Below are 24,856 nucleotides of genomic sequence, written 5' to 3' on the forward strand. Positions count from 1 at the left end.
AAAATACATTAAACAGCACCAGTTAAGCATAAAATTCCAGAGAATCCTCCCTGGAAGTGGCTTTTCTTTACTGTGAAAATAGAACCTTGACCTCTACCCTGTGTTTTCTATCTATTACAAACCAGCTAAAATCAGTTATCCACATAGGGATCATTCTGTAACTGCACAGAGAAATTTTAAAAATCCTTTGGTGAGGAACTTCTTCTAAAACTTTGTGGAATCCAAATGAACTTTTCAACCAAATCATCCTTATTCACATATTGGAATTCTTCAGCAAAAGGCTGAACTCGTGGAAGCCAAGCTGATTCTGCCTTAGCAGCCTTCAGTTATCCATGCACAGCTGGGTTCCAGCCCTTGTCTACTATACCATCTATTAAGTTGCCTGTACATTAAAAAAAAAAAATCAACAAAAATCAACAGCTCCTTAGAAAGTAAGATATTGGAGGGTGTTCATCCTCACTACACAACATTAATATAATTTCATAATAATGAAGCGTCTATTCTTGGGGTAGGGAAGATGGGGCAAGTCTAGATCAGTATGGGTATTCTGTAAATGACAGCTGAAGACAGTCTTTCAATTCCACATGGCTGAAAAGTGCAAATTCACCACTCATCAGGCAACCCACACAGATGCCACTACAAAGGCATCAAACAGGAAATAAAATTTTGTTTGGACAATGTACCTTTTCAACCAAAACCCACTTCACTTATAAGCAATGATTTTTTAGTTCCCTCTGCACAGAAATATTCACCTGCTCCTATTCCATCAACTTGAACAACATCCATTTTTCTAAGCTGCTGCTGAACATTCATGGACACCATTTATCATTAAGTCCTCAATTTTGTGGAGATATTCTAATGATAACCTAACAATGCCAGGCTATATATAGATTAAAAAAATTTAAAACATGCAAGTAGAAGAAAATGGAGCCTGTAAGGATTTCCAGAAATACAAACACTTCTGATGCACTTTATGTAGCTTTTCAGTTTAAACAACTGAAGTAAGTTTTAAGATTTTAATAACTTCTTCCCCAATTTTAAATAAACTGTAATGCCTTTCATAAATAAAGTGTTAGAGTTACTGTAAAAAAAGTACTTCCCTAAGAGGCCAGTCCTTGAAACTTGCACAAATATCTCAATAACGGTTTCTACATAATTTAAAGTTATTTCTTGGGAGTACATAAGTCAAAAAGTCCCACTGAAGTAAAACTACAATCTTCACATAGAACTTCTCATAGTTAAATTTTTCCCATTCACAGTAACCTGAATCCTTTAACCAACACAGCAACTGCAAATTCAATTTCTTGGTCCTTTCCATCATCATACTGACACTGATGTTATCAGACATACCAAACATTGAAGACCACTCCAAATAAGTGTTACATTGCCTCTGAAAGGCATGTGTAATTCATCTCTTGGTTCACACTTTCACATAGTTTTGCAAATCCTCCTTGTCTATCATATCCAAAATAAGAAAAATCATCAGAGGACTTCATTTTCTCATCACTGAGAAAAAACAAACCACCATTTTGAAAAGGATGTCTCTGAGAAAAGAGAGGTGTCTTCAAGCACCGTCTTTCTGTCCCCCCCAAAAAAACCTACAAGTACTATTTATTTATTTTCTGTAAATTAGATTTAAGAATTGGACTTAACTGGAAAATTGATTTCCTAATTTAGTAATTTCTACAGTTTCTGCAGCTCACAAACACATTTTAGAAAAAAAGTACACACTTAGGCATTAATTCATTTAAATATAAGTCCTAGTCAAATTACGGATTCCCAGAAAGTCATTACATCACAACATTTTAAAACAGTATTTCAAAAACACGTTTAAAACTACCGTTTTCACAACGCCATTTTCTGCAGCTTCCTCTTCACTTCCAGGTGGGGGTGGAACACTTAAACAAAAACAAACAGGAAAAGGTGAAACTAGGTATTTATGCACATGCTATTTCACAGGTATCAGCTAATGATGAAAAAAAGCTTTGCTTCCTCATTCCAGATGAAAAGCCAAAACTCCAGTTGTCTTCAGCATTGATTAAAAAACAAAGTTGACTTGTTAAAAAAACCAAGGTGAATATAACTTTATATTAGCAATATTTTGCTATTATAAATCATACTAACTCGATGTTCATAGAATAGTTGGATGCAATGAGGCATTACACTTGGATCTTTCTTTGAAATCAAACTGAAATACTTTGTAACTTATGAATGGAGAATAAGCTGTTTGATCTTTTTTCCCTACAGACTGACACTTTTCAAAGTCATAATGGAAAAAAAAAGCATTTAAACACCCACAGGTAATGTGTCACTAAACAGAATTCCCATATCAGCATTGTGAAATTTCCTTCTCCCATATGGAATAGTTACAATGCAATGACTAATTCAATTATATATAACTGTAGACTGAGAACCGTAAAAATTTTAAAATTACTGGTCCATCTGAAAGGATGAGTACTGTGACATCCAGGCACATGAGCTGTCTCACTGAGCCTACATAGGGCTGTTTCCTACACAGTGATATTTTAACTTCCACAGTCCCATTAGCTGTTAGGATGCTGCACCACAAATAGCAGAGTAAGTAGGGAGCCATCTAGAAACAATATTCTTTCACTGAAAAGGTATTTGTGAAACAGTGTGCAACTGGCAATTTTTATTGAATAGAATGGATCTAACCCCATACTCTGTTGGCAACACACCCGTGAGTGTTGCACCCAACACAGCCCAGCTTTTGCCTCAGGGTTCAAGCCTGATCATTTCACTTCATCACCTGGTAAAATGACAGACTAGGTACAGAATCTGAATAACACATCACAATTTCTGTATATACAAACAACGCCAAATCTGAGAGGCCAGAGACCAAAACTTTTAACAGCTGAAACTGTCCCCATACTTTCACAGCTCCCAACAAAATTTTAAGATGGGTAAGTAAGTATTTGTTATGCTTTTTGTCCAAAACTGCATGGTGACAGGCAAATGCCAAGCTAGACACCATTGACCAGAAACTGGAGTACACTTTCTAAAAATCATTTTAGCCTCCATGCAAGTAATTTTCCTAAGTAACAATAGTAGTGACAAACATGCCAGGTCAAGAAAAGGTAACTGAACATAAGGAATCAACTGATATGGAATAGCTTCTAAATAAAGAGCAAATAAATAACTAGAACTCTTTGTCCTGGAAGAGACAAGATTCAAGACAAATGCAAGAGAGACCTAAAAACCAGCTAAATGACATGGAAAAAGTCAAAGAAAACAACTCTGTTTCTTATACTTCAGAAATAATGGGAATCAAATAATCACACCTCTAGCTGCTTCACAGTGATATCATTTATAGTCATGTGGTGGAGGTAATTACTGCTTTGTCACTCTGTGCTTGTCAAAGCTGACATGAGTTCAAAGGAGCAACTAAGCAAGCTTATGAACAAGCAGTCCACCAAGGGTAGCCAAATGCAAGAGCTCTCACTGAAAAAATGGAAACAACTACAGAAAACAACAATGTATGTTTTCACAAATTGATTTTCACTTTATTTAATATACCTTGACAATCAATAATTTCCATATTTTACCAATTATGATACTTCTTTCATTTAGCACAAGTGACTGATTCCCTTTTCCAGTCATTTCTCATTACTAATCTCCATTAACTTTGTTAGATTTCCAAGGGAGCATCTTTGTGCCCTCACACAGCTCTTTGTAACTCAAGCAGGTTCCCCTCAGATACTTCCAAAGCTTTCCTAAGTTTCTCTAAGTTTCTTTGAAATACTCTCTTACTGGTTAAAAAAAAAACTAACCATGCTAAACCCGCAAGCCTAAGCAGATGTGATCTGTACATCAGACTACCTGGTAACCTTCCACTGCTTCCTTGTATTGCTGCTTTTGCAACTGCACTGCAAACTCTTTGGGAGACAGGATGTTTTTCTGTCGCTAAATTATCCCAAACAAGTCCTGATCCATCATTAAGACCACAAAGCACAACAATTACAAAAATAAAAGACCTGTTGGCATTCTGTGAGTGGTTATTGCTGTCCATACAGTTAAACTAACTCTCATACTTAAGTGACCCAGTTTCACAGATACAGCCATTTCAAAGAACAGAAAAGTCCAAATATACTATCTTAAGGACACTTTCAAAGACACCAGAGTGGGTTCAGGTCCTACCAGCTTTGAAAGTTGGTAGGAGCTGGAAAGAAGAACGTAGTGAACACAGGTTTTGTGCAGCCAGGCTTCAGGGCTTCCAGTTGTCAGGATACTCACCTAGATTTTTCTTCCTCTGGTCTCTCTGCTTCATTTTCATCTACCGTAAGAAAAAAGAAACGCAATATTTAATAAAATCCCTAGGGTATCAACTGTGACAGATTATCTTGGGATGTAGAATATTAGGCAAGTCTTTAGAGACATATTGACTATTGAGACATATGCTTAACATTTCAGTTGTGAAATCAGTCGAGCAGACCCCTAAGCAATTACAGTGCTCCGCACTGACAGGTCCACCACATGGGCAGGGTATAGTTTATATGATTCATTAACATCTGAACATAAAGATAGTCCCTAAAGTTGTATAAAAAGTTAATACATAAAAGGTTAAGCTTCTTTCAGTATTTCAACGCCGGGAACTCGGGCAGGAGAGCACCAGAGAGAGCTCGGCGGCCCCAGGGTGCCTGTGGGGCAGGGACACCACGCGGGGCTCCCGCCGCTGAGGCCCAGCACGCCTCGGCCTGCGCGGCCCGGGCTGAGGGCCCGCGGCATCGGCACCGGAGACCAGGGAAGGGAAGGGGCCGGGAGCCGTCGCCCCCGAGGGGCTGGCCGGGAGGAGAGAGGGGGCTGAGCAGCCACGGGGACGGCGGGACCGGGGGACCTTGTTCAGCGGCCCGGCGAGGCGGCTCACGGCGCGGCCTGCGCACCCCCGCACGGCCCCCCCGCCGCGGCGGCGCCGGGCCGGCCCGCTGGGGAGGCGGGCTGGGCACAGGGGTCGGGGAAGGTCCGTACCGCCATAGAGCCACTCCTCCTCCTCGTCCCCGGCGGCCCCATCGGCGTCCGCCGACAGCCGCTCCGCCTCGCCGGTAGACATGGCCGCCTCCCGCGGGACGCGCGGGCCCGGCCCCGGCAGCGCCTCCCTCCGCCGGCTGCCCCGCCGCGCCGCCCCCGGGCTCCCCCGGCGCCTCGGACCGCGGCCAGGCGCTGCACGGGCGGGCGGCTGCGAACGCCCAACGCGGCCTCTCGCGGAGGATCCGCCGCCGCCGCCGCCGCCCGGCGCTTCCCCTCCCCCCGCGTGAGTGACACGCACAGGAAGCGGGCCCGGCCCGGCCCCGCGGCGCCCCGGGCACAGGCTGCGGGGGGCGGCCCGGTCGGCCCGGCCCCGGCACTGCCTTCCCCGCCGAGCCGCCCGGGCACCGTCCGTGCGCGGCCACTCACCGCGCCTGTGCTTTCGCCGCTCTCCCGAAGCGCGCTGCGAGAGCCGCCTTCCCTTCCTCTCGCTGCCGTTTGCTCTCGGCGGTCCTTGTGCTCTCCCGCCTTCCTGGACGGCCGTCCGTCCCCTCTGCAGGGATCACCGGCAGCATGGCGAGCTCCTCGAGAACATCCCTGCCTATCTCCAGAAGCAGGACTTGGCTAAACACACGTACACTCCAGTGCCGTGCATCTGCTGGCGGCTGATGGCAGCTGCTGAGGGCGCGTAACCGCGGGGTAAACACGCCGTGCCTCTGCTAGGACTGTCCCTGGCCTCAGCGACTGTCCCAGCTGGACGTGGGATTTTAGGTTTAACAACTCTTCATAGATATTTTTTTCCTCCATAAATTTCCTGACTTTGTTTTTAGGTACAGTAAGGATTTAATATTTGTAGTGTGCCGTGAGTGTCACAACGTGTTTCTATGTTCGAAGTGTTTCTATAAATTTCATTAATTCTATTTTAAAAGCGATGGGGAGTAGTGAGCCATTTTTCCTGGTAATTTGCTCACTTTACATCTGTGAATGCTAGACAACCGCAAGATGCATTAGAAAGGTTAAGTACCAACAACTGTCCAAATAAGTTTCAACCAGTTGTGTGTACAAATGGAGCTTGTGGTGTTTCAGGATGTATGTGAAAACTAAAACAGGGACCTGCTTTTTCACAGCAGGTCAGTTTGGGAAAAATCAGACTGGAGGCCTTGACTGTAACATAAACACAACTCTCAGTGAGGAGAGCTTATTTGAATTGCCTGCTTAGAGAAGCTTGTTAGAAAGTTTCATATACGGCATGACATTTCACTGGAAAGTTTCATATACGGCATGACAGTTCACATGAACAACCAACCACTCAAAATTTTTTTTCACCTAAAATTAAATGTCTGAGTATTGTGTACAGGTAATGAATTAGTGGTGTAATTGGGTAGGTTTTCATCTTGCTATTTCCTATTTTTTATGCAAATAGTTGTGGAGTCAGCAAATGATTTTCCACCATTGAGTCACTTGTTTCTCATAAGACAAATGTGTATAAGTAGTACCTCTTCATAGACATCAGTGTATGAATTTTTATTCCTGTTTTGTTTACTTTGCCATTTAACACAATTCTGGCTGGCATTAAATGACGCAGCTGAATTCACATAGTTTCCTTTGGCTGCAGACACAGAAGGGAGGAAGGAAGGAAGGAAGAAAGAAAGAAAGAAAGAAAGAAAGAAGAAAAAAACTATGTTCAAGAAAACCACAAGAAGACTAGGCTAAGAACAAAAAATATTTTCAAATACTTTGATGCAGATCATCCAAGCAGTTTTCCTTGTAGAGACCTTTAAAGAGAAATCACAGAGAGCTGGTGGTGATGGAAAAGCCCACTTTGAGCAGTTGTGGCCTGTAAAACTGTTTCTTCTAAGGCTTTGAGTAGCTGAAAGGTTGAAGACAGAACTCATCTTTGCAAGCTGCATCACCATCTTCACTCACATGTTACACCCCAGAAACCCACAAAAAAATACCAAATTTATGGGAACCCTTGAGTAGTACAGTTCTTCTGACGCAGTAGTTGTCACCTTGCACAAGGGACAAAATAAGCTGTAAAAACTACTTAGATAATTTTGTTCTGTAATGTAACCATTGTACTTTAAACTGTTTAGCTTCATTTTGTCTTCTAGCAAGTAATTTTTGTTTTTTTCAACACTGGCTAGTTGTAATCTATACAGTATTAATAAAGTAAAAAACTATTAGTTTTCTTTAAAAAGCATCTGATGTTTTGACAATAATATCTGAAAAAAATCCTTTCAACCTTTTAAAAGAGGTCAGCCCCTCCACCCCTTTTCTTTAATGGTTTTAAAGGTAAATAACCCATTTTAAATTGTTGGGCAAGCCATAATTTGTCTAGTTTTTGTCTGTGGCACTCAACCATAAAGCAAAAACTCAGAGATATATAATCTCTGAGGTAATTCAGTCTGAGAGACGGATAATGCTACTTGTTTATAAACTCAGGGGCCCAGTTTTAATTATCCCCCATTCTTTCTTAGTGTTCATTTTTCAAATCAAATAGTCAAGAAGGGCATTAACTTACATATTTTTCTAGCATCATGAAGCTATATGCCCTAAGGTTAAAATAACAGATTGGTGCTAGAATAGCACAAAGAAAGGGAAAAATGCATCTGAGTAGCAATGTCAGTGGAGAACACTAAAAGGGAAGGATCTGATTTAATTTCTGGAAATCTGGATTTTGGTGTTGCTCATGTTTTTCAGTGTTCTGAAACCATTTATATCTGTAAGAGACCTAAGAACAGCAGTTAAGCTGGAAGGTGAACTTATTAAGTATTTAATCTCTTTATTAATTATGTATTAATTATTATTTAATAATTAAAAATGATGATGATGATCCTGCTATGTCAGAAAAGGTGTCTTCCTGGCTGTGTCCCAAGGAGGCTGCCCGAGTGAGTACTGTGTGCAACACAACTTGCCAGCGGGCCATCCATTCTCTGGGGAGAAGAAACTGTGGGTGCTTGTTATGGAGCTTTTTCTCATTAGTTTTGAAACTGATTTCGAGATAAAGGGCTTTTAAAGGGGAAAGTGTAATTAAAATAATTTGTCACACGTTTCCTACTGTACAGAGAAAAGTCGCATTTACTGAGCAAGAGCACTCCGTGTTGCCAGTTCCTTCTCCAAAGCACTAGTTAACACTAACGCAAGAAATACGCATTGGTTAACACTAACACAAGACAGACACAGCAGTAGGGCAGGGAGCAGCGATGCCAGCCTGGCCTCCCGAGTGCTGAGCACGCAGAGTGCCGGGGAGCCGCCGCAGTTCCCGCGGTGTCACCCGGCGGTGCCGCGGCGCGGGCGGGGCTCCCACACGGCCGGGGACAGCCAGCGCCCCGCCCCGCGCGCGCGCAGCCAACCCGCGCCCGTCACGCCATCGAGCGGCGCCGGCGGCGCGCCCGGCACGTGCGGCGTGTTGTGGCTGTCACCGCCATGGCGGTGCCGGAGGTGCTGCGGCAGCTGAGCCGGCGAGCCTGGGAGCCCGCGCTGGCCCGGGCGCACCGCGCCGCCTTCCTCATGGACGCGCCCTCCGCCGAGGCGCTGCACTGGGCCGGCGGGGCGGGCGAGCTGCTGGCGGCCGGGGCGCTGGCTGTCAGCGCGCTGTCCGCCGAGGCGGCGGTGCCGGCGGGGGCGGCCCGCGCCGTGTTCGTGCTGAGCGGGACGCTGCGGGGCGGCGCGGCGGCCGCGGTGCGCGGCGTGCTGGAGCGGGGCGCCGTGCGGCACTGCGTGCTGCTGTGCGGCGACGAGGCGGACGGTGACGGGGCGGCCGAGCTGGAGGAGACCTTGCGGCGGTGGATGGGCGAGGGCGGCCGCGCCGAGGTGCTGCTGCGGGGCCCGCCGCTCCTGGCGCCCGTCTCGTCGGAGCTGTGCCTGCTGCCCGCCCTGGCAGCGCTCCTCCCGCCGCTGCCCGGCCCCGGCGGCCCCGGCCCCGCAGAGGTCGGGCTGGGTGCGCTGCCCGCCGAGCTGCGGGCGGCCGTGCGGGCCCTGGTGGGTGAGCTCGACTCTCTCTTCACCGCCCTGGGCCTGCGGGAGGAGAGCTTCGCTGTGGGAGCCCTTAGCAGGGTGGTCGCCGCTGAGCTGGCAAGCTACGCCTCAGCCAGAAACAGGAGGAGAGCAGCCACCAACAAGGCATCTGTCATCTTCGTGGACAGGACGCTGGACCTCGCTGGTAAGAAATCCTCACCTGGTTTGGGCTGTCATTCTACAGGACCCATACCCACCCCACCGGGAGGGTGTCAGACAGTGGGAACCCCAGTGACCTGGTGTTACCAAAAATCCATATTCCACTTTGTACCGTGTCCTCCCATGGCTGTATAGCTCCAGTTCCGGGTCCTGGGTGGGATTGCTCTTGAGATCTGGTCTGCTAGAATTCACTTGTTTAGTGGTTACCAGGCAGTGGTGGTAGAACTCTGGGCTTCTTCTGTAGCTTGGAGAAATATGGCTGGGTTCAAAGCAGTAGTTCCTGTAAGTTCCAGATCATCCTGCTCCAGCAGGAAAACTTGGTGTTCAAGTATTTTTCTGGTGATACCCAGTGTCCTCCTTTCTGTTCCAAAACAGCTATTATCATGTGGGTTATGTATATGATAATCTTTTGTCCCAGTGTCAGTTTCATGCTTCCTGAATTAAAAGCATCCAGATCATCCATTACTCACGCTATCCAGTTGTTTGGCAAAGTATCTTACAGGCTCCTTCCATGACCCCAGATGCTGTGCCAAGACCCCTAGTGTCAGGTACATCCTTTCATGCAGAAATTGCTCAAATGGTTTGGTTAAGTGGTGGTCCCTGGGGATCAGTGAAAGTCAAACTTAGTCATACTTAACTGCCTAATGAACTGGTGCTGCTTTCCAAATTTGGAGAAAAGTTGACATAACTGAGCTGGTTACTCTGCTGTTCTTCTTGGTTTGTGTTTAACATGATCTTAAAGACTAAGCAGTGTGCAGTTCCCTTCCTCAGGTTAATGGTTTGAAGAGTAATTGTATTTAGCCACCAGGTATGCAAACGGTTCTTCATCTGGCAACACTGGGAGCATGTTTAATCCTATGGCCATGATGGTTGCTTGCACACCCTTGTATCCCAGTGGATCATAGAAATAAAGAGTAAGACTCAAGGCTGTGCTGCAAATCCATAATCTTGTTTCTAGCACTTCCATTTTGCTGCAAGCTAGAAACCTTAACTGTGCCTGTGTACCACCTTGAGGTGTGAAGGAAATGATCTGCATCTTTCAGACTAAGCCTTGTGGATTGGTCTGCTAAAAACTGTACAGTAAAGAATTCACTTTAGGGGAAGCAGGGGGTGTAGTTAGTGAGTTTCTGGCTGCTGTTAAAGAACTGGTTGGTTGACTTTGCAAATTGTGTCAGCTACAACCTGTATCAAATGTCACCTATTCCAGTTTGTAAGTTATAATGTAAAGAAAAAGTGAAATTACAACGGCATGATACGTGAGTTCTTGTATCCTGGAAGCTAGATGTTGGCCTGGCATGCAAGCTCCTATGTTACAGTGGTCAGATAAGTTGTTGTCACACGAACACTCAGTCTGTCTGTACTTTGGCAGCAGTCAAAACCATCAGCTGTGCCCTGAACACTGTTGCTCTTGAGAAGCTCTGAGCATTCTGTTGGCTGTCCTCAGAAGTGGTGAGTAGAGAGGATCAAAACTAGCCCCATGCACCCTTCTGAAGTCAGTGCAGTCTAAAGTGACTCCCTGTGATTTCTTGTCCTAGTGAAGTTTAACAATCTCAAGAATTGAGATTGTCTCAAGAGCTTCTTGTTCTTGTGACGTTTAACAATCTTTTCAGGCTTGGTTAATTTATGCAGTTGATTGGGGTGGCAGTCACTTTTAAAACCTCCATGAGATGTTTTGTGGTTGTTTTGATGAGGCATGGCAAAGGCCAGTAGCACTGGTGGACCAGTGGAACCTCCAAGAAGTATCAGTTATGGGAATGAGACAGAGGCTCTCATGGAAGCAGCTCCAGTACTCTGAGTCTTCCCCCTATGCCAAGAAGAAAGGAGGCATGTCAATTATTAATGTGGGTTTATTTGCATTTGAGGTGTTTCTGGTTTGACCAAATGTCTTGTTTAAATAAATGTTGCTCACATGCAGCGTGTGTGGAGAGGCAGATGTTGCTTCCAGTATGTGGCCTGGAGGTTCAGAAGATTATGGTTGTTTTTCCTGTGCAACTTTGCAACTGTTGCAGTGTGCCTTACACATGACTGATCTAGTAAGAGCAATGTAGGGATTTTGGAGAAATCAGCTTAGGGAGTCACAGACAGCCCAGCTCATTCCATCTGTATTTCACTAGTCTAACTCTGGCTGGGAATGTTAGAAAGGGAAGTTGCTGTTATTCTGTAATTGTTCCAGTTTTTGGTGAAACAAATGAGTAATAAACCAGCTGAGTGGTCAGATGTCCGCACCACCCTGTGTTGGACACTTGTGCCTTCTTTGCTTTCTGTGGATAAAGGTGTTGCCATCACAGAGTTTGGCTTCACTTTTATTTTCCTTTTTCATCCTTGTTTCTCTTTTCAACAGTTTGCAATACAGTAAAGTGGATAGACCATGGAAAACCATGGCTTACAGCCTGGATACCTGGCTGCTGTAGAATTGCTGGAGACAGTCTTCTGCTTCTGCTATCCAAGAGCACTTAATAATCTGACCTTAGCAATGTACTTGATGTAAGAGCCTTGTTTGGATTTATGGAGCATGTGAAGCTAATTCAACTGTTGAAACAGATATTCTCTGTCTATGGAAATGATGAAAACATAAGAGCAGATAGCTGCCACACAGATGGACTTAGATGGAGTGGGACCATAGCCTGAGAGAACTTTTTCCTGCCTCTCAGTGGTGCTTCAAAAGTTCCCAATTTTCTGTTATTAAAGCTAGCACAAGCAAAACTAAGCTCAGCTCTGCTGTCCAGCCCTGTGTAGATGGTTGAACCGTAGCTTAAGTGGCAGGCAACAAATAACTTCAACTTGTTCCTGACCTAAAGGCAATAAGGTTTCTGATCCCTCTCTCTTGAATTTTTTAACTGTAATGTGTATAATGTTTTTCTGCTTTGACTTGGCTCACAGCCCTAATATTTTCTAAGTTGGTTGTAGAGCCTGTGTTGGAAGTTCATGAATGGAAAGAAAAGCATGTGTGTTTGAAATCAGGAAAATTGAAGAAAACATGCCAGCTGGAGTTCAGAGTTTCTCTTGGAATATGGTCAAATTGACATTTTATACTTTGTAACTTGGGTTGGTTTAGTTATTTCATGTTTGTTTCACCTGAACTGCCCTCAGTTCGTACAAAAGTGGTATGATCTTGATTGTGGCATGCCATTGATAATTGTTTATTTTAATATTAGGCTGGCCTGTCTGGGTAGTTATTTATGCAATTTGTATTTAGTCCTTTTAAGCACAGCCCTAGTAGTTTATGCATGTGAGTGTATATATAAATATTTGCTTGGTTTTTTAATAACCATTGCAAATATTATTTAACAAGTTCCTTAGGCAAAGAAAAATGTTTTTCATGTCTAAATGTAAAATCAGTGAATATCTAACAGCTGTAAAATGAAGTTTAATTTAACAGTAATAGTAGTAATGCTAATAAGTGCTTTTTAAATGAATCTTTCTGAAATGTTGTAGGTGCTTTTAACTTTACACATTTTAGAAATTAGTTTTACTTTTGTAGAAAAATATTTTTGGAAGCTAAATGTGATTTTGATATTAGGAGTACCAGTGTCCTTCTCCCCAGAACATGTAGTTATTTTCTTTTCAATTCCTTGTGTTTATTTGTTTTTCTAGCTATGCACCTGATAGTTTTTGGGGTTTTTTTTTGTTTTTTTCCATTTTCTTCAGGAGCAGTTGGTCATCATGGTGACAATCTTGCAGAGAAGATTCTTTCTGTGCTTCCTAAACTTCCTGGCCACAAGACTGATGTAATGGTTAACATGGTGGAACTTACAGCACTGCAGACCACAGATGAAACTTGCAATATTATAGCACCTGGCTGCTTAGCACAACCAAAGTAAACATTCTTTTCTTCTTTTTTTTTTTTTTTTTTTTTTTGTATTTTTTATATTTTTAGTGTTGAATGTGTTTGTTATCTCTATGTGAAAAAATGAACAAAGAACAAGTCTTTAAAAAAATGAAACAAAAGAAAACAGTCAAGCTTACAGCAAAACCCCATCTGGTCGTAATTCTGCTGGAATGTAATAGTCTGTATATGTACATTAAGTGAGTGGGCCAGATAAGACTTCCAAAAGTGGAAGAATCTCAAGACCTTTTAGATTTGGGTTGTTTAAATTGCTGTAGATTACTGTAGCCAAAATCAGTACAGATTAACACCAAGAATTTTTGTGACATTTCTTTTTCTGCCTAATAGGTCGTGCAAACAGGTAGGTCTCAATGGTGACTTCCTTTTCCCATAAACCTCTTTATAAAGTTAGCTGGATGCTGAATTTAATTTAAGGTTATATCCCTGTTTTCAAACACAGTAGCTGTGGAGAAGGAATATAAGGCACAAATTCAGGTATACAGACAGCTTCATGGGGGCCTGATTTTTACTTTAAAAAGAACAACCAAAAAGCAGTAACTTCAGACAATTGTACTTAGCTATGTATAATGTGTAGCTAAGACTTTACAAGTAAAGTGCATCAGATTTGATGTTTGACTTTCTACATTTAGTTGTCCAAACCAAAACTCTCCTGCAGCTTCTGTTACTATGTAAAAACAAGGAAACATACCAGGTGCTGGTTTCACTCCTCAATAAATATTTTTCTCAGCAGTGCTTTAGAAATTTATACAGTGCAAAGGAGATTAAAAGTTCTTTCTCTTTTACTATAATGCTCTCCTCATATAGTAGAAAATGTTTTTTTGAGATGGGCTATTTAATATAGTTTCTATTCTTCTCTTTTGATTTGTTTTGTGATTTTCCACCTGCACTGTATCCTTTTTCTTCCCTTCCCCCCCAACAATGATTTCACAGATTTCCACTGTTAGCTGCATATGGTCTTTATTTTCTGAGAGCCTCCAGATCCTTTGTCACCTTCCATCTCTCACATGTGCTGTAACTGGGTACGGTTTCTGCATTTTGTATTGCATACCTCTTTTCTTCCATAGAAGTTGGAGAGGAAATGTTTCCTCATAGAGGTGGACTCAGTTGTAACTTGCTGCCAGGGTGACTAGCTTAAATAAAATTTGTTCTGGTTTGCTTCTCGCTGTCTGCTTTCCCACTGATTCCTGAAGTAGAAGTGAAATGTCTTTAAAGATCTGTCTACACAGTAAAATGAAGCGGCCGTTGTCCATAGTAGAACTTTATGGTATCTTTTTGTGCTAAATTTGAGTAGCTACCATTAATAAAGAAAATTCTGTCAGTGTGGATTAGGAAAAAAAAAAGATATTTACTGCCCTGAGATTGTTGACCTGTGCTACCACTCTATTCTTTCTCACATCATTATAGACAATGAGGAGACTAAAGGTAGTGCTGGTATGCCTTCTCATGACTAAATTATTACTTCAGTCATGTATTCATGTTTTTAATAACAGCTGACAGAGTTGCACTATGTTCTAAGGTGGCTAGTAGTATAGATTTATATTAAGGTTTGTTTGTCTATTTGCTGGCTAATGGGAAGGTGCCCTCTGTTAACAGTAGTTAGTTTTAACATATTTTGCAGTCTCATATGGACACAGCTGCTTAAAGACCAGCATGGTTTGGCTACAAGATGCAAGTGTGGCAATGTTGGATGACAGCAGCTGATACCTGGTACCAAAGTGGTGCCATTGACACACTGATCTATAGCAGCTTCTCCAAAATACCCTCCCTCTGGTACAGAATCTGTTACACTGGAAATTTTTAGGAACAGATTAGGCAAATAATTTAAACAGTCTTAGTCTTGCCTTGTAGCACAGCAAAGGGACAACATGACCTCTGAAAATCTCTCAGGTTATCGATGTTCAGAACAGAAGAAGAGCTGTGGGCCTTAGAAGAGTCTCCAAACTCCAAGTGACACTGTGATGTTCAAACTGTTTTTTGCTTCTTCTCCAACTATATAATGATCAGGGATAGTTCCTAGTTTAAAATAGGCACTTCCAAACTAGCTTAAGACAGTTGATAAAGAGTGCTTGAAACCATGACAGTGGCTGAAGGTGGTAATTTCCATTCTGTTCAACAGGACTATTTTCAGTGTTGGCTTACAAATGGTAACATTAATCATCTTTGCTAGTGTAAAATGGTTGTTTTTCTGAAGCACTGAAATGGATTAAAAATTCTCACCAGTAGGTTTCTGTGTCAATTCCATAAGAAATTCCTTAGGACGCTCTCAGTTCCTCATCAGCTTGGTTGTTGCCCTTGGTAGCTGGCTCAGAAATGTTTCTTATAATTGAAAACTTAAGCCTTCATTTGTATTTGTAAATGATGCATGGCAAGGAGGGTTCCTCTGCTTGTAAATTTTCTGTTTACTCTGGTGAGTGAAAGTGCCAGCCCTTTCCCCAGAGACAGGACCAGCGACTTCAGTTACACCCAGATAAAATGTGTGGGGGCTCTTTCACATGAAATTTTGTGATCAGACTGTGGCATTTCAGACTCACATATTCAGAATATTTTTAAAATGTTTTCATTGTTTTCTCTCAAGTAATATTTGAGCATGCTGTAGTGAGGGGAGAGAGAGAGTCTGGTCCTTGCATACAGCTTGCTATATTTAACTTCTCTTATGGCATGCCACTCCAGCTGAAACATCTGGGTGCAGTTACAGAGTTAGCAAACTGAATTAATGAATAATTTATGGTTGGTGTGGTGAAGTAAAGCAGGGTTCTTTTCTCAAATCTAAGGAAATAATGGGCTTCTTTAAAGATTTAGATGAAAATGTAAATGCCATATGCTGCTTGAGTAACTGTACTTTGAAGGTGCTCTCTTTGTGAGGGAGGAAATTTTTTTAAAAAACCCACCAAACTATTCTACAGTTCTTGATTTTTTTTAGTTTTATTAGCCTCAAAAATCTCACAGAGTAATTGTTTGCCCTACTGTAGTCACTGACATGCTGCTGTTCCTGTGTGGATGATAGCAGAGTTATGCTCTTTCAGAATTGTGCCAAAATATTTGATGCATTTTTATATGCAGATGGATGTACACAACAGAAGGGAAACAGTTCATAGGTATTTATTTGAAAGACACCCACTCTTGATGAGAACTGCTTGTGTCTGATTTAGAAAAGTAGAAGCCACCCTGTCCTTTCAAACAGATGATGCATAATAGAGGTGAAGTTGTAGTGACAGCTTAGTGGTAGGGGTGATTTGAAAAAATTGATTACAGTTCTCTTGCTGGTCTTTGTACTTTGATAACCCTTACAGTGTTTTTGGAGAACTTCTTCCAGATTTCAGCTTCTGATTTTAAGCATGCATGTAGTGGCTTCTAGGTGTTGTCTGTTTGGATGAACGTCAAGCTCTGTGTATTTGTGAGCAATCCATCCTGTAAATTTGGTAACATTTTGGTCACAATGTTTCTCAAAGCACTCATCTTGTGTTTTTAAGATCCTTTTTTAGCATGTTGAAGCCTCTTGTTGTCAGTAATTAGTTTATTTTGATGGAAGTTTATCTTTTCTGACTCTTGTGAGCTGGGAGCTGAGGTGCATGAAGCCCCTGTGGCTCCCTAAAACCCCAAATGAGGGTTCAGATGCCTGACTCCTGATCACAGGCCTGTGGTGTGTGAGAAATAAAGATTTATGTACACTGTGGGCAACCAAAGGGATATCTGTTTACTCTTTTTCAATATGCTCTTTTATTAGCCAGGAACACTTTTGATGTGCTCTCCTATTTTGCTGAATAGACTGAATATTTAATTTGCTTATGCACATTTTAAGAACTCTCTGAATGAAGGTTTCTTGCCTGTTTTTTCACTCTGCTTCCTTTCTCCAATGTTTGAAGTTTGCAGACTTCTTAGAATTCAGTCTGGTGTTAAAATCTTTTTAAAAGTCCAGATTTTTTATTTAAAATATGTATGTGTTTAAATCAATATACAAAGAACCATTGGACTCCTACAACAAGCATATTTCCATAAAGATGAAATACTTTAATGTAACACATTTCATGTTTGGGCTGCTATGCCTAAAGCAATTCAATGAGGAATATAACTGAGCTATTTGGGCACTTTTGACAGAGCAGGTGGAGCCTCTAAATCATCTGTATTTACATTAGGGGGAGAAATAACAAGTTGAGAATGAAGTGGCCATGTTGATGAGTGTGATGCAGAAAGCATTTTTATGCAGGCCAGATGTTTGAATCACAGCACCCACATACATCTTTCTTTAGGTCTTGTATTAGGAGTGGAAAGGTAGGTGTGATGGGGGAGTGGGTTAAAAATTAGGACATTCCTGGACATAGAATGATGAAATTTCAGTGTCTCATGTTAGTGAAAATACATACTTCTCCCAATCATTCTTAGTTCTGAAGTTGTTATTCACATTTTGGACTGATCAGTACTTTTTAAAAATGCTACAATTTGGATGGAGAAGAAAGCCTTGCTTCAGCTGCATCTTTGCATTTGGGTGTGATGTGATGATTTAGTGCTCCTCTGGTACTGGTGGGGCTTGGATAACCCCAAACCTAAAGGAAGGCCATGAGGTGAAGGCACTTGTATTCCAGTCCTGGTTCTGCTTTCAGCTTGCAGCATGATCTCAGACAGGTCACTTAATTCCTTTCTGCCTCTGATTCCTCTTGTAGTTCTTCTCCAAGGAACTTGTTTTCCAAACCAGGAAAACAGGGAGTTTCTCAGCATGCAAATTTGCATACTGAAGGCAGAAAAATCCTAGGGGTTCTGATGCAAGTAACAGTGCAGATGGGTACAAGGGGAGTTAAGGTGTCAGGACTACTGAACACAGGATCTCCATTTGTGCTTTCTTTACTTCTGTGTGCTTTCCACTCCTACTCACAGTGCTGTGTTGCCCTGGGGAGGGGAGGCAGTTTTGAGTTGCATTCACCTGTTCCTCTTTCCTGGGAACTGATGGAACAGCATTCCAGTGATCTCTGTAGAACACACTTGCAGTATTTGAACAGTCACATGTATGATGTCAATTTCAAATGAAAGATTTTTTGTGTGTGCCTGACAAAGAAAAAAGCAACAAGAAATAAATAAACTGAAGAGGAGATTATTCTCTTTAATCTGGGAAATAAATGAATGGCTGATTTTTGAATGGGTGATTTTATTTTCTTGAGGGTTTTTTTGTTTGAATTTTTTTTTAATCGGGAACAAGCAGCTGAAGAATATTGATGTTTTGATTTTTTTTAAAATAGTGTGGTTCTTGGATCCTTTTGGTATTTTCAGTCTTTTAAAAAAATACTTCCTTTATGTCAGCTGTAGATATTAATTAGGAATGAAGCCACTACTTTTTTTTTGCATGCATACATTTTGGAAGCCTATAATGAGAAGGTAATTTGGGACAGTGCTTGAATGAGCTGGAAATTTATGGCATAAATATGAGTAATTTTCCTTTCTGGAATGTTAATATTAAAAAGGAAACATTACTATTGCAGTAAGAAAATCCAGATGTCACAACTATATTGTGAGTCTTGCAGAGGAGGAAGGGTAACCCAAAACAAAGGATGGCAAGGCTCCTTTAGACAGGGAGAGAGACAGCTTCGTGCTAAAAACTGCTTTTGGATCTGTCCCGGTATGTTGGTGGTGGCTCAGCAGCAGCGGGGTGCTCCCTGCCCATTCCTGCTGCTGGGGTAGGGAGGGGTGGGAATATTCCTCCAGCTTTTCCGCTGCTGGACACTTCCCCCTGCTGGAAGCTGCGCGCTCCTGCTCTCCCGGGACCCAGCCTCCTGTCCCTGCTGCAGTGCTCTGCTCAACTCTGCTCCTAAAGATTGTTTGAAACCTAAACTCAATGCTCCCGAGAAAAAAAATCCCCAGACTAACCCAAAAGAAGCCACCACCCATGGTACAGCTGTTTCCTATCTGCCTTTCTGAACAAGGTGAGCAGAACTTTGGGGAGAGAAGGAAGATTTAGCAGCAGAATTTATGAAAAGCAGCCATCCCATTGCATTAAATAAAACTCTGAAACTTTCTTTCATCAATGACAGCTGAAATTGCAGCCTGGCCCTCTGCTTCTAGGACTCCTGTTGTGCCACTAAGGTCCATTTTCAAGGAGATGAATTGTGCTTTAGAGGGTTTTTATGTTGGTATCTTTTGCCAGCAGTCCAAGCAGGAGATGCTTCTGTGAAGTGGTGTATTGAGCAGTAGGAAAGCCCCAAACACAGCGTTCCTTCCTCTCTCCCCATGCTCCTGGACTGGCAACCTTCCTGTTCACCACTTTATTGTACTCATACAGGCTTAGAGCACAGTCCTGAGTCGAGGCCTATTTAGAGTTTCCTCATTGTTTGAAATTTCTCAGGGCATCTTCTTGTTGGAAATAGGAGCCCGGGCTGGATCAGTTTCTGGGGTTTGTCAGTCAAGACAAGCCTTCCAGGAGATGCTTTCTGCTCAGTTTCAAACCAGCCAGAATCAAATGAATGTAATTGACTGTTGTCACAGGATGATATGAACAAGCTGATAAGACTTATTATATTTTACAATAAATGTGTATATTTGCCCGGATCCTTTCAACGTAGGACTTCATTGAAATGGAAAAAATGAAGGGGTGAGAGGGCTGTGCTGAGTGGAAAATTCTGGGAAGAGGTCAGGACCTCTAGCTTGCCTGTGCTGCATAACATTGTTAGAAGACCTTGCTGCCTTTCTGCAAAACCCCAGTTTGCTGCAGGAGTGAGTCTCGTGAGGTAGGCAGCAGAGGAATCTCATGAGGGTTCTTTGTCCAACCATCCTCCTCCCTAATAGGTGCCACGTTTTTGTCAATTGTCTGTTACAACAGGACTTAGAAGCCTTAGAAGTTGTCTTCTAGATAAGAGGAAGTTTGAAGCTTATTTTCCTCGAGATAAAGAATGAATTGAGCTGACAGGCTCTTGGCATCAGCTGGGTGGCTCTTCGTTATCTATGCCTCTCAGTCCACAAAAAGGACTTCTGGGGGCTGTGGGAAGCTTGGACTGCTCAAGACTTCATTCTGGTACTTTGAGAACCTCTAACTGTCTCTTTGTCTGGGCTACCCAGGCTTAGTAATGAAAGTGTTCAGATGGATTTCAGACTCTTTTTCCTGGGCCCTCTCACATTATCATAGCAGTCCTCAGAGTACAAGGATCAAGAGTTTTCAGATTCTGTTGCCTGTAGTATCAGTTTGGTGAAAATGGCAAAATCAGAACCCTTCATGTTTAATTTTTTGAAGACATTTTAAGTTCTGAAGAAGAAAAACTCCCTGTATTTATATTATTCTGCATATTCTCTCCCTCTATTTGAGTTCTGTCATTAAGTCCCAAGTTTTTGATTTTCCTTTGTCTGTGGAAAGACACAATAAGTTTGAATCTTATCCTTAAGTCCAGGCATCAGCATGTCTGAGTACTTGCATCTTCACGTGGTTATCAGAGCAAGGTAGCTTAATGCCTGTGAGGAAATTCAGTGAGTACAACCCCTCAGATAGTTTGTCTTCTAGCTGTTCCCTTGTAGCCATTGTGCCCTGCTTTGAAGGCTCATTCCTTGCAAGATATAAAGGAGGACAAATCTCTTTCTGATGACCTATCAGCAACACTTAACTACTGTCTGCACTCAGGACAGAATGGGAAGATCTTTACATTGCATAGAGGCAATGGTTTTTTTCTCTGGAGCATTTCTTTTTAAACCGACATCACTTTTTTTGTTCCCTTAATGTTTCTGTTTGTGAATTTTGTTTCTTTTTTCCCCTGTGTAAGTTTGCAAAGTGCTTTTCTCTTGGTGTGGCCACAGTGCATTTTCCTGCAGATGTATTCAGAGTTTAATAGTAGCATGAAGACTGTGTCTCCTTAAGTAGACTTTGTGGTTCTCCAAAGTGAGCTCTGATCTTTCTTGTGTTATAGTACGATCTCCTGGAGACTATTGCTTTGGCTGATGTTGTGAGATTTTTCTAAGACTAGCTCTTAGTCTGTTTGGCCATCTGCCTTCAAGTTTGCCTCCTGAATGACCTCAACAGCAAGGTTTTAAAATGCAGTGATATGCATTGGCCTTATTACATAATGCAGAATTACTCATTTGCTGTTCTACCACAGTGCCAGAACAGAGAGTGACTGAGTGACCTGGAGGGGTGTTTTCGTTTATCATTTTTATACTATAAAGTAAGCCTGCTGTATCTTACAGTAGAGAGAAATGTGCCATAATGGGCTGATGAGAAGAACAAATGACAGCTGCTCATTTGGATGACAAAGTAATGTTTGGGAAGGAAACAGCATTATCTGTTGGCAACTGGTCTGATTGCAAGTTTTGACTATATGATTTGGGTTATTTCATGATTCCAGACTTAATATGAACCAGGAATCAAAGGTTAAACAAGCTTAAATTTATGTGAAGTCAGCTATTTACCTGTCAGAACTTGAAGATGCTTTTACTTTGAAAAGTAGATGGAATTTTGCACAGAGAAATACTGTGGTTTTATACAGATAAATACATACACAACTATTGATTTTAATTTAATTGAGCCAGAAATCCAACATTCTTTTCTGCTATTTAGCATGGCTAAGTAATATTTAGCATGGCTAAGTAATATTTAGCATGACTTCTGTTATTTTGATGGCAGATCTTTGGAATCTAATTCATGATCCCTAGGTCTAGTGTTTACTTGTGTGTGTGTTTGTTATTTTTCCTGAAGTGTATTTAGGGGATGCTGAAATGGCTATTGCTACTTTATAATTGTTCACAGTTTCAAAAGTGGTTGTGAATATTGACCAAGCCAGTTCTTATACCCTGATGAACTGCAACCCCCAAGCAGTCCTTCTGCAGGTTCTGGATGACTGTGCTTCACCAAGTTTCCATAGGTTGTGAGTATATTTTTTTAAATGATCTTCAACTGGGAAAGATTTCCAGCCTCTGTGGGAGAGAAGTTTTACGACCTTACCTAATTCTCTGCACAACTCTACTACTTATTTAAATAAGTAACAAGAAAAAGAATATCAGGTCATTTTCACTAACTGGAAACAGCCACAGAACACAACCTGAATGTGTATGCTGCATGTGGCTGCTTAAGCTCCAGTTACCCCTTGAAAAAAGGGAAATTAACCTCAACAGAAAAAGCTGCAGTTCTTATTGATGGTAGGAATGGGTTGTGGCTTCAGACTTTCTTTGACAGGTCAGAAAACACTATCAGTGGAACATTTGGTGTGCTGGTAAGGAGGGTATGTGGAGGAGGAGGGAATTAGATGGCACCAAACTGATTACAGAAGCCCATTTTAGGAGGAGGGTGCAGAGTTAATATTGAATGACTACAAAAAGTGATCAAAAATCCAGAGAGTTTGGATTAGGACAAAAATCTGTTCTCTTCACTCATTCTGTGGCAGGCAGAAGTGTATCAGGAAGGGGTTGTGAGAAGATACCCAGAACACTGGGTAAATATATGCAATGTGGACAGAAGTCTAACTGTTTCTCATGACAGATCAACCAGAGTATGGAAATGGTTATAAAAATGAAAGCCTGAGGCTGGAGCTTTATTCTTTCTGAATAGCTGTCAGTTTAGTTTTGAAGGCTGGAATTGTCCATATTAGGTTTGCATGAGATCTGAGGAAACCAGGGCTCTAGGTTTGCATTGAAACTATGACAAATATGCTACTTTGAACTGAGAGAGGGGAATAATGAAGATATGCAGGATTCAGCCTTCAAGTTGATCTAAGTTTGACCAACATGCTAGCAATGAATCTGGTTCTGCAGGTTCAAAGATCTGGGGTTTAAGATGTAAAGACTGCTTCAGATTTTTTTTTTTTCACAATTTATTTTGGATCTCAAAGTATCTATTTGAATACTTGTTCTCAACTCATAAAAGCGTATCTTTGACTCTTTTAACTACTTATACCATAAAACATACTAAGCAGGGATTTTTGTGGTAACTGAGTCATTAATGGAAAGAGTTGTCTTTCTGTCTGTGATGAAGATGTATTTTTGTACATTAAGTCCTCAAAATGGCTTGGTCAAGAGGTTGCATTGATGACTCCAGGCCTTAGGCAAGGAAATGAGGGAGGGAGGTCAAAGGATACTACCAAAAATTGGCCTTGTAAATCAAAAACATGGAGGAGAAGGAATTCCTGGCATTCCATGGTATCTGGGTTTATTTTCTTACATTTCTCTAATAAGAAAAACACACGTCAGATGTGTTCTTGGTAAATGTTTTCACTTGTCTCATCTGTCTCTGCTGCCAAACGTGACCCAAAATACATTGGTCTTACATGCCCTGAGGACATCTACTGGATAGCTAAGCAGCACATCTGTAAAAGTGGACTTGGCACTCCAGTGCAATCCCTAAATGTAGATTCAATTGTCAGCACCTCATTACTAACTGCTCTTTCCCCGGAATCATTTTTATTAAAATAACCTTATGCAATAGCTTTAAAACGCAGAGCAGAATGTTCTAAAGTAACCTATTGTGTTACATGTAATATTCTTAAGCAATATGTTTGTTGTAAGGATCAGACTTTATATTTAGTATAATTCATTGCTTTGTCCAAAACTGAAATTAAAATCCCTGAAAAGTAAGTCTTTAATATACACATTTTAAAGATATGTTTGCCAGGAATTTTGCTGTACCTTGTAGTGCACAAAATCCTACTCAGAAGCTTTCAATTAAGTTGATTCATGCAGTAACTCAGTCTGGCATTCTGCATAAGCTGTCCTGCAGCTTGTAGGAATGAAACATTTTGCTGAAACATTTTGTTGGACTAAAAGGCAGCCAGTTGAAATTCAGACAGGGTTAAGTGATGGTTACGAGTAGAAAGTTTTAAGAATTTATTTGTATGCACTTTTTTTCCTTCACCCTGCGGAATTTGGCCACTATTAAAGGAGCAAGAGTGAATTTTGGGGTATGGCTGGAATGAGGGCCTGTTTTATTACAGTGGGCAAGAGGGCTAAGAGGTGTGTGAGAAATCTGGGAAGTCTTTCAGCATCAATTGTTCCCTTTACCTTGTGAAGTAGTATATATCCAGATTTGCTAATTGCAAAACAGGGTGGATTAGGTCACAATAAGCAATTCTACTTCTGACAGAAAGAATTTCAGTTTTCAGTGATTTTTTAATTTGCTGTCTTGAAGGAAGCAAGTGTTCATCTGGATGTCAGTTGTTTTGTTTCTGGCAGTCCTCCAAATGCTGTGGTGTGCTTGGTTGTTTGTTTGGACTGGTCTGCATTTAATTGTTGCTCTGGGGTCTAAAGATCAGGTGTCACTTCTGCTTTCAAATGGTGATGGACAGCTGGAATAACCTTCTTATTTTTGGCTTTTTGTTGGGTTTTTGTTTGTTTGGCTTTTAACTCTACTTGACAATGAATCCACATGCTATTCCAGGCTATACATCTTACTTTTCTATTCTTTCTGCAGGAGACCCTTTTGAGAAATCTCTGAAGACTTCCAAGGAATGTATTATGACTGTGGGGTGGGGGTGCAAGAGAAGACTAGGAAGGAGCACTTCTAGACCTGGTCCCATGCTGAGTCAATGCAGAGAAGCTTAGTCCTGAGTACCTGTCAAGAAGTGACAACACTACCATGTGTTTGGTTGGAACTGAAACTTGTTTTTCCAAGTCCAAGTGTGATGCATTGTTATCCACAGAGTGCCTCAGTATCACCACAATTGTTTAAGATCCGCTTTAGTACTACTTAATAATGGAAAAGTTTTAGAATAGCCTAAAGTTGTGTTCCTTGTAATAAAGGCTCTTCTGCAGAGATGACTGCTGTGAAGCTATTGCAGAAGGGAAGGAACCTTACCAGCTGGTTAACAGACAGAAATTCTAACAATATGTATTATGTGGTTTTAAATAACATGATTTTTGAAAAGAATAGCTAGGGGTTGGAGGAAGGATAAAAGT

At 41.8% G+C, this 24,856-nt stretch overlaps 2 protein-coding genes across 6 annotated transcripts in view; one reads left to right on the forward strand and one right to left on the reverse strand.

Annotated features, from left to right (window-relative positions):
* The window catches only part of FIP1L1 (factor interacting with PAPOLA and CPSF1), a 37,628-nt gene extending 32,237 nt beyond the window's left edge, over window positions 1-5,391 (reverse strand). Inside the window, exons 1-3 of one of the 2 annotated variants that reach the window (XM_074541506.1) lie at window positions 4,987-5,391; window positions 4,255-4,294; window positions 1,841-1,898 (exon numbers count right to left, since the gene is read on the reverse strand). In XM_074541506.1, coding sequence (XP_074397607.1) covers window positions 1,841-1,898; window positions 4,255-4,294; window positions 4,987-5,068 — 180 coding nt within the window. In that variant the 5' untranslated portion in view covers window positions 5,069-5,391. The remainder of the gene's footprint in view (window positions 1-1,840; window positions 1,899-4,254; window positions 4,295-4,986) is intronic. The other variant, XM_074541504.1, reaches the window with a different exon arrangement.
* Window positions 5,392-8,349: 2,958 nt separating this feature from the next.
* Window positions 8,350-24,856, forward strand: part of SCFD2 (sec1 family domain containing 2) — a 188,353-nt gene continuing 171,846 nt past the window's right edge. For 2 of the 4 annotated variants that reach the window (XM_074541501.1, XM_074541502.1), the window contains exons 1-2: window positions 8,351-9,148; window positions 12,811-12,979. In XM_074541501.1, coding sequence (XP_074397602.1) covers window positions 8,413-9,148; window positions 12,811-12,979 — 905 coding nt within the window. In that variant the 5' untranslated portion in view covers window positions 8,351-8,412. Of the gene's footprint in view, window positions 9,149-12,810; window positions 12,980-24,856 lie in introns of all 4 variants that reach the window. The other 2 variants (XM_005490055.3, XM_074541503.1) reach the window with 2 other exon arrangements.

The sequence above is a fragment of the Zonotrichia albicollis genome, chromosome 5 (genome assembly GCF_047830755.1).
Source record: "Zonotrichia albicollis isolate bZonAlb1 chromosome 5, bZonAlb1.hap1, whole genome shotgun sequence".
Classification (NCBI taxonomy): domain Eukaryota; kingdom Metazoa; phylum Chordata; class Aves; order Passeriformes; family Passerellidae; genus Zonotrichia; species Zonotrichia albicollis.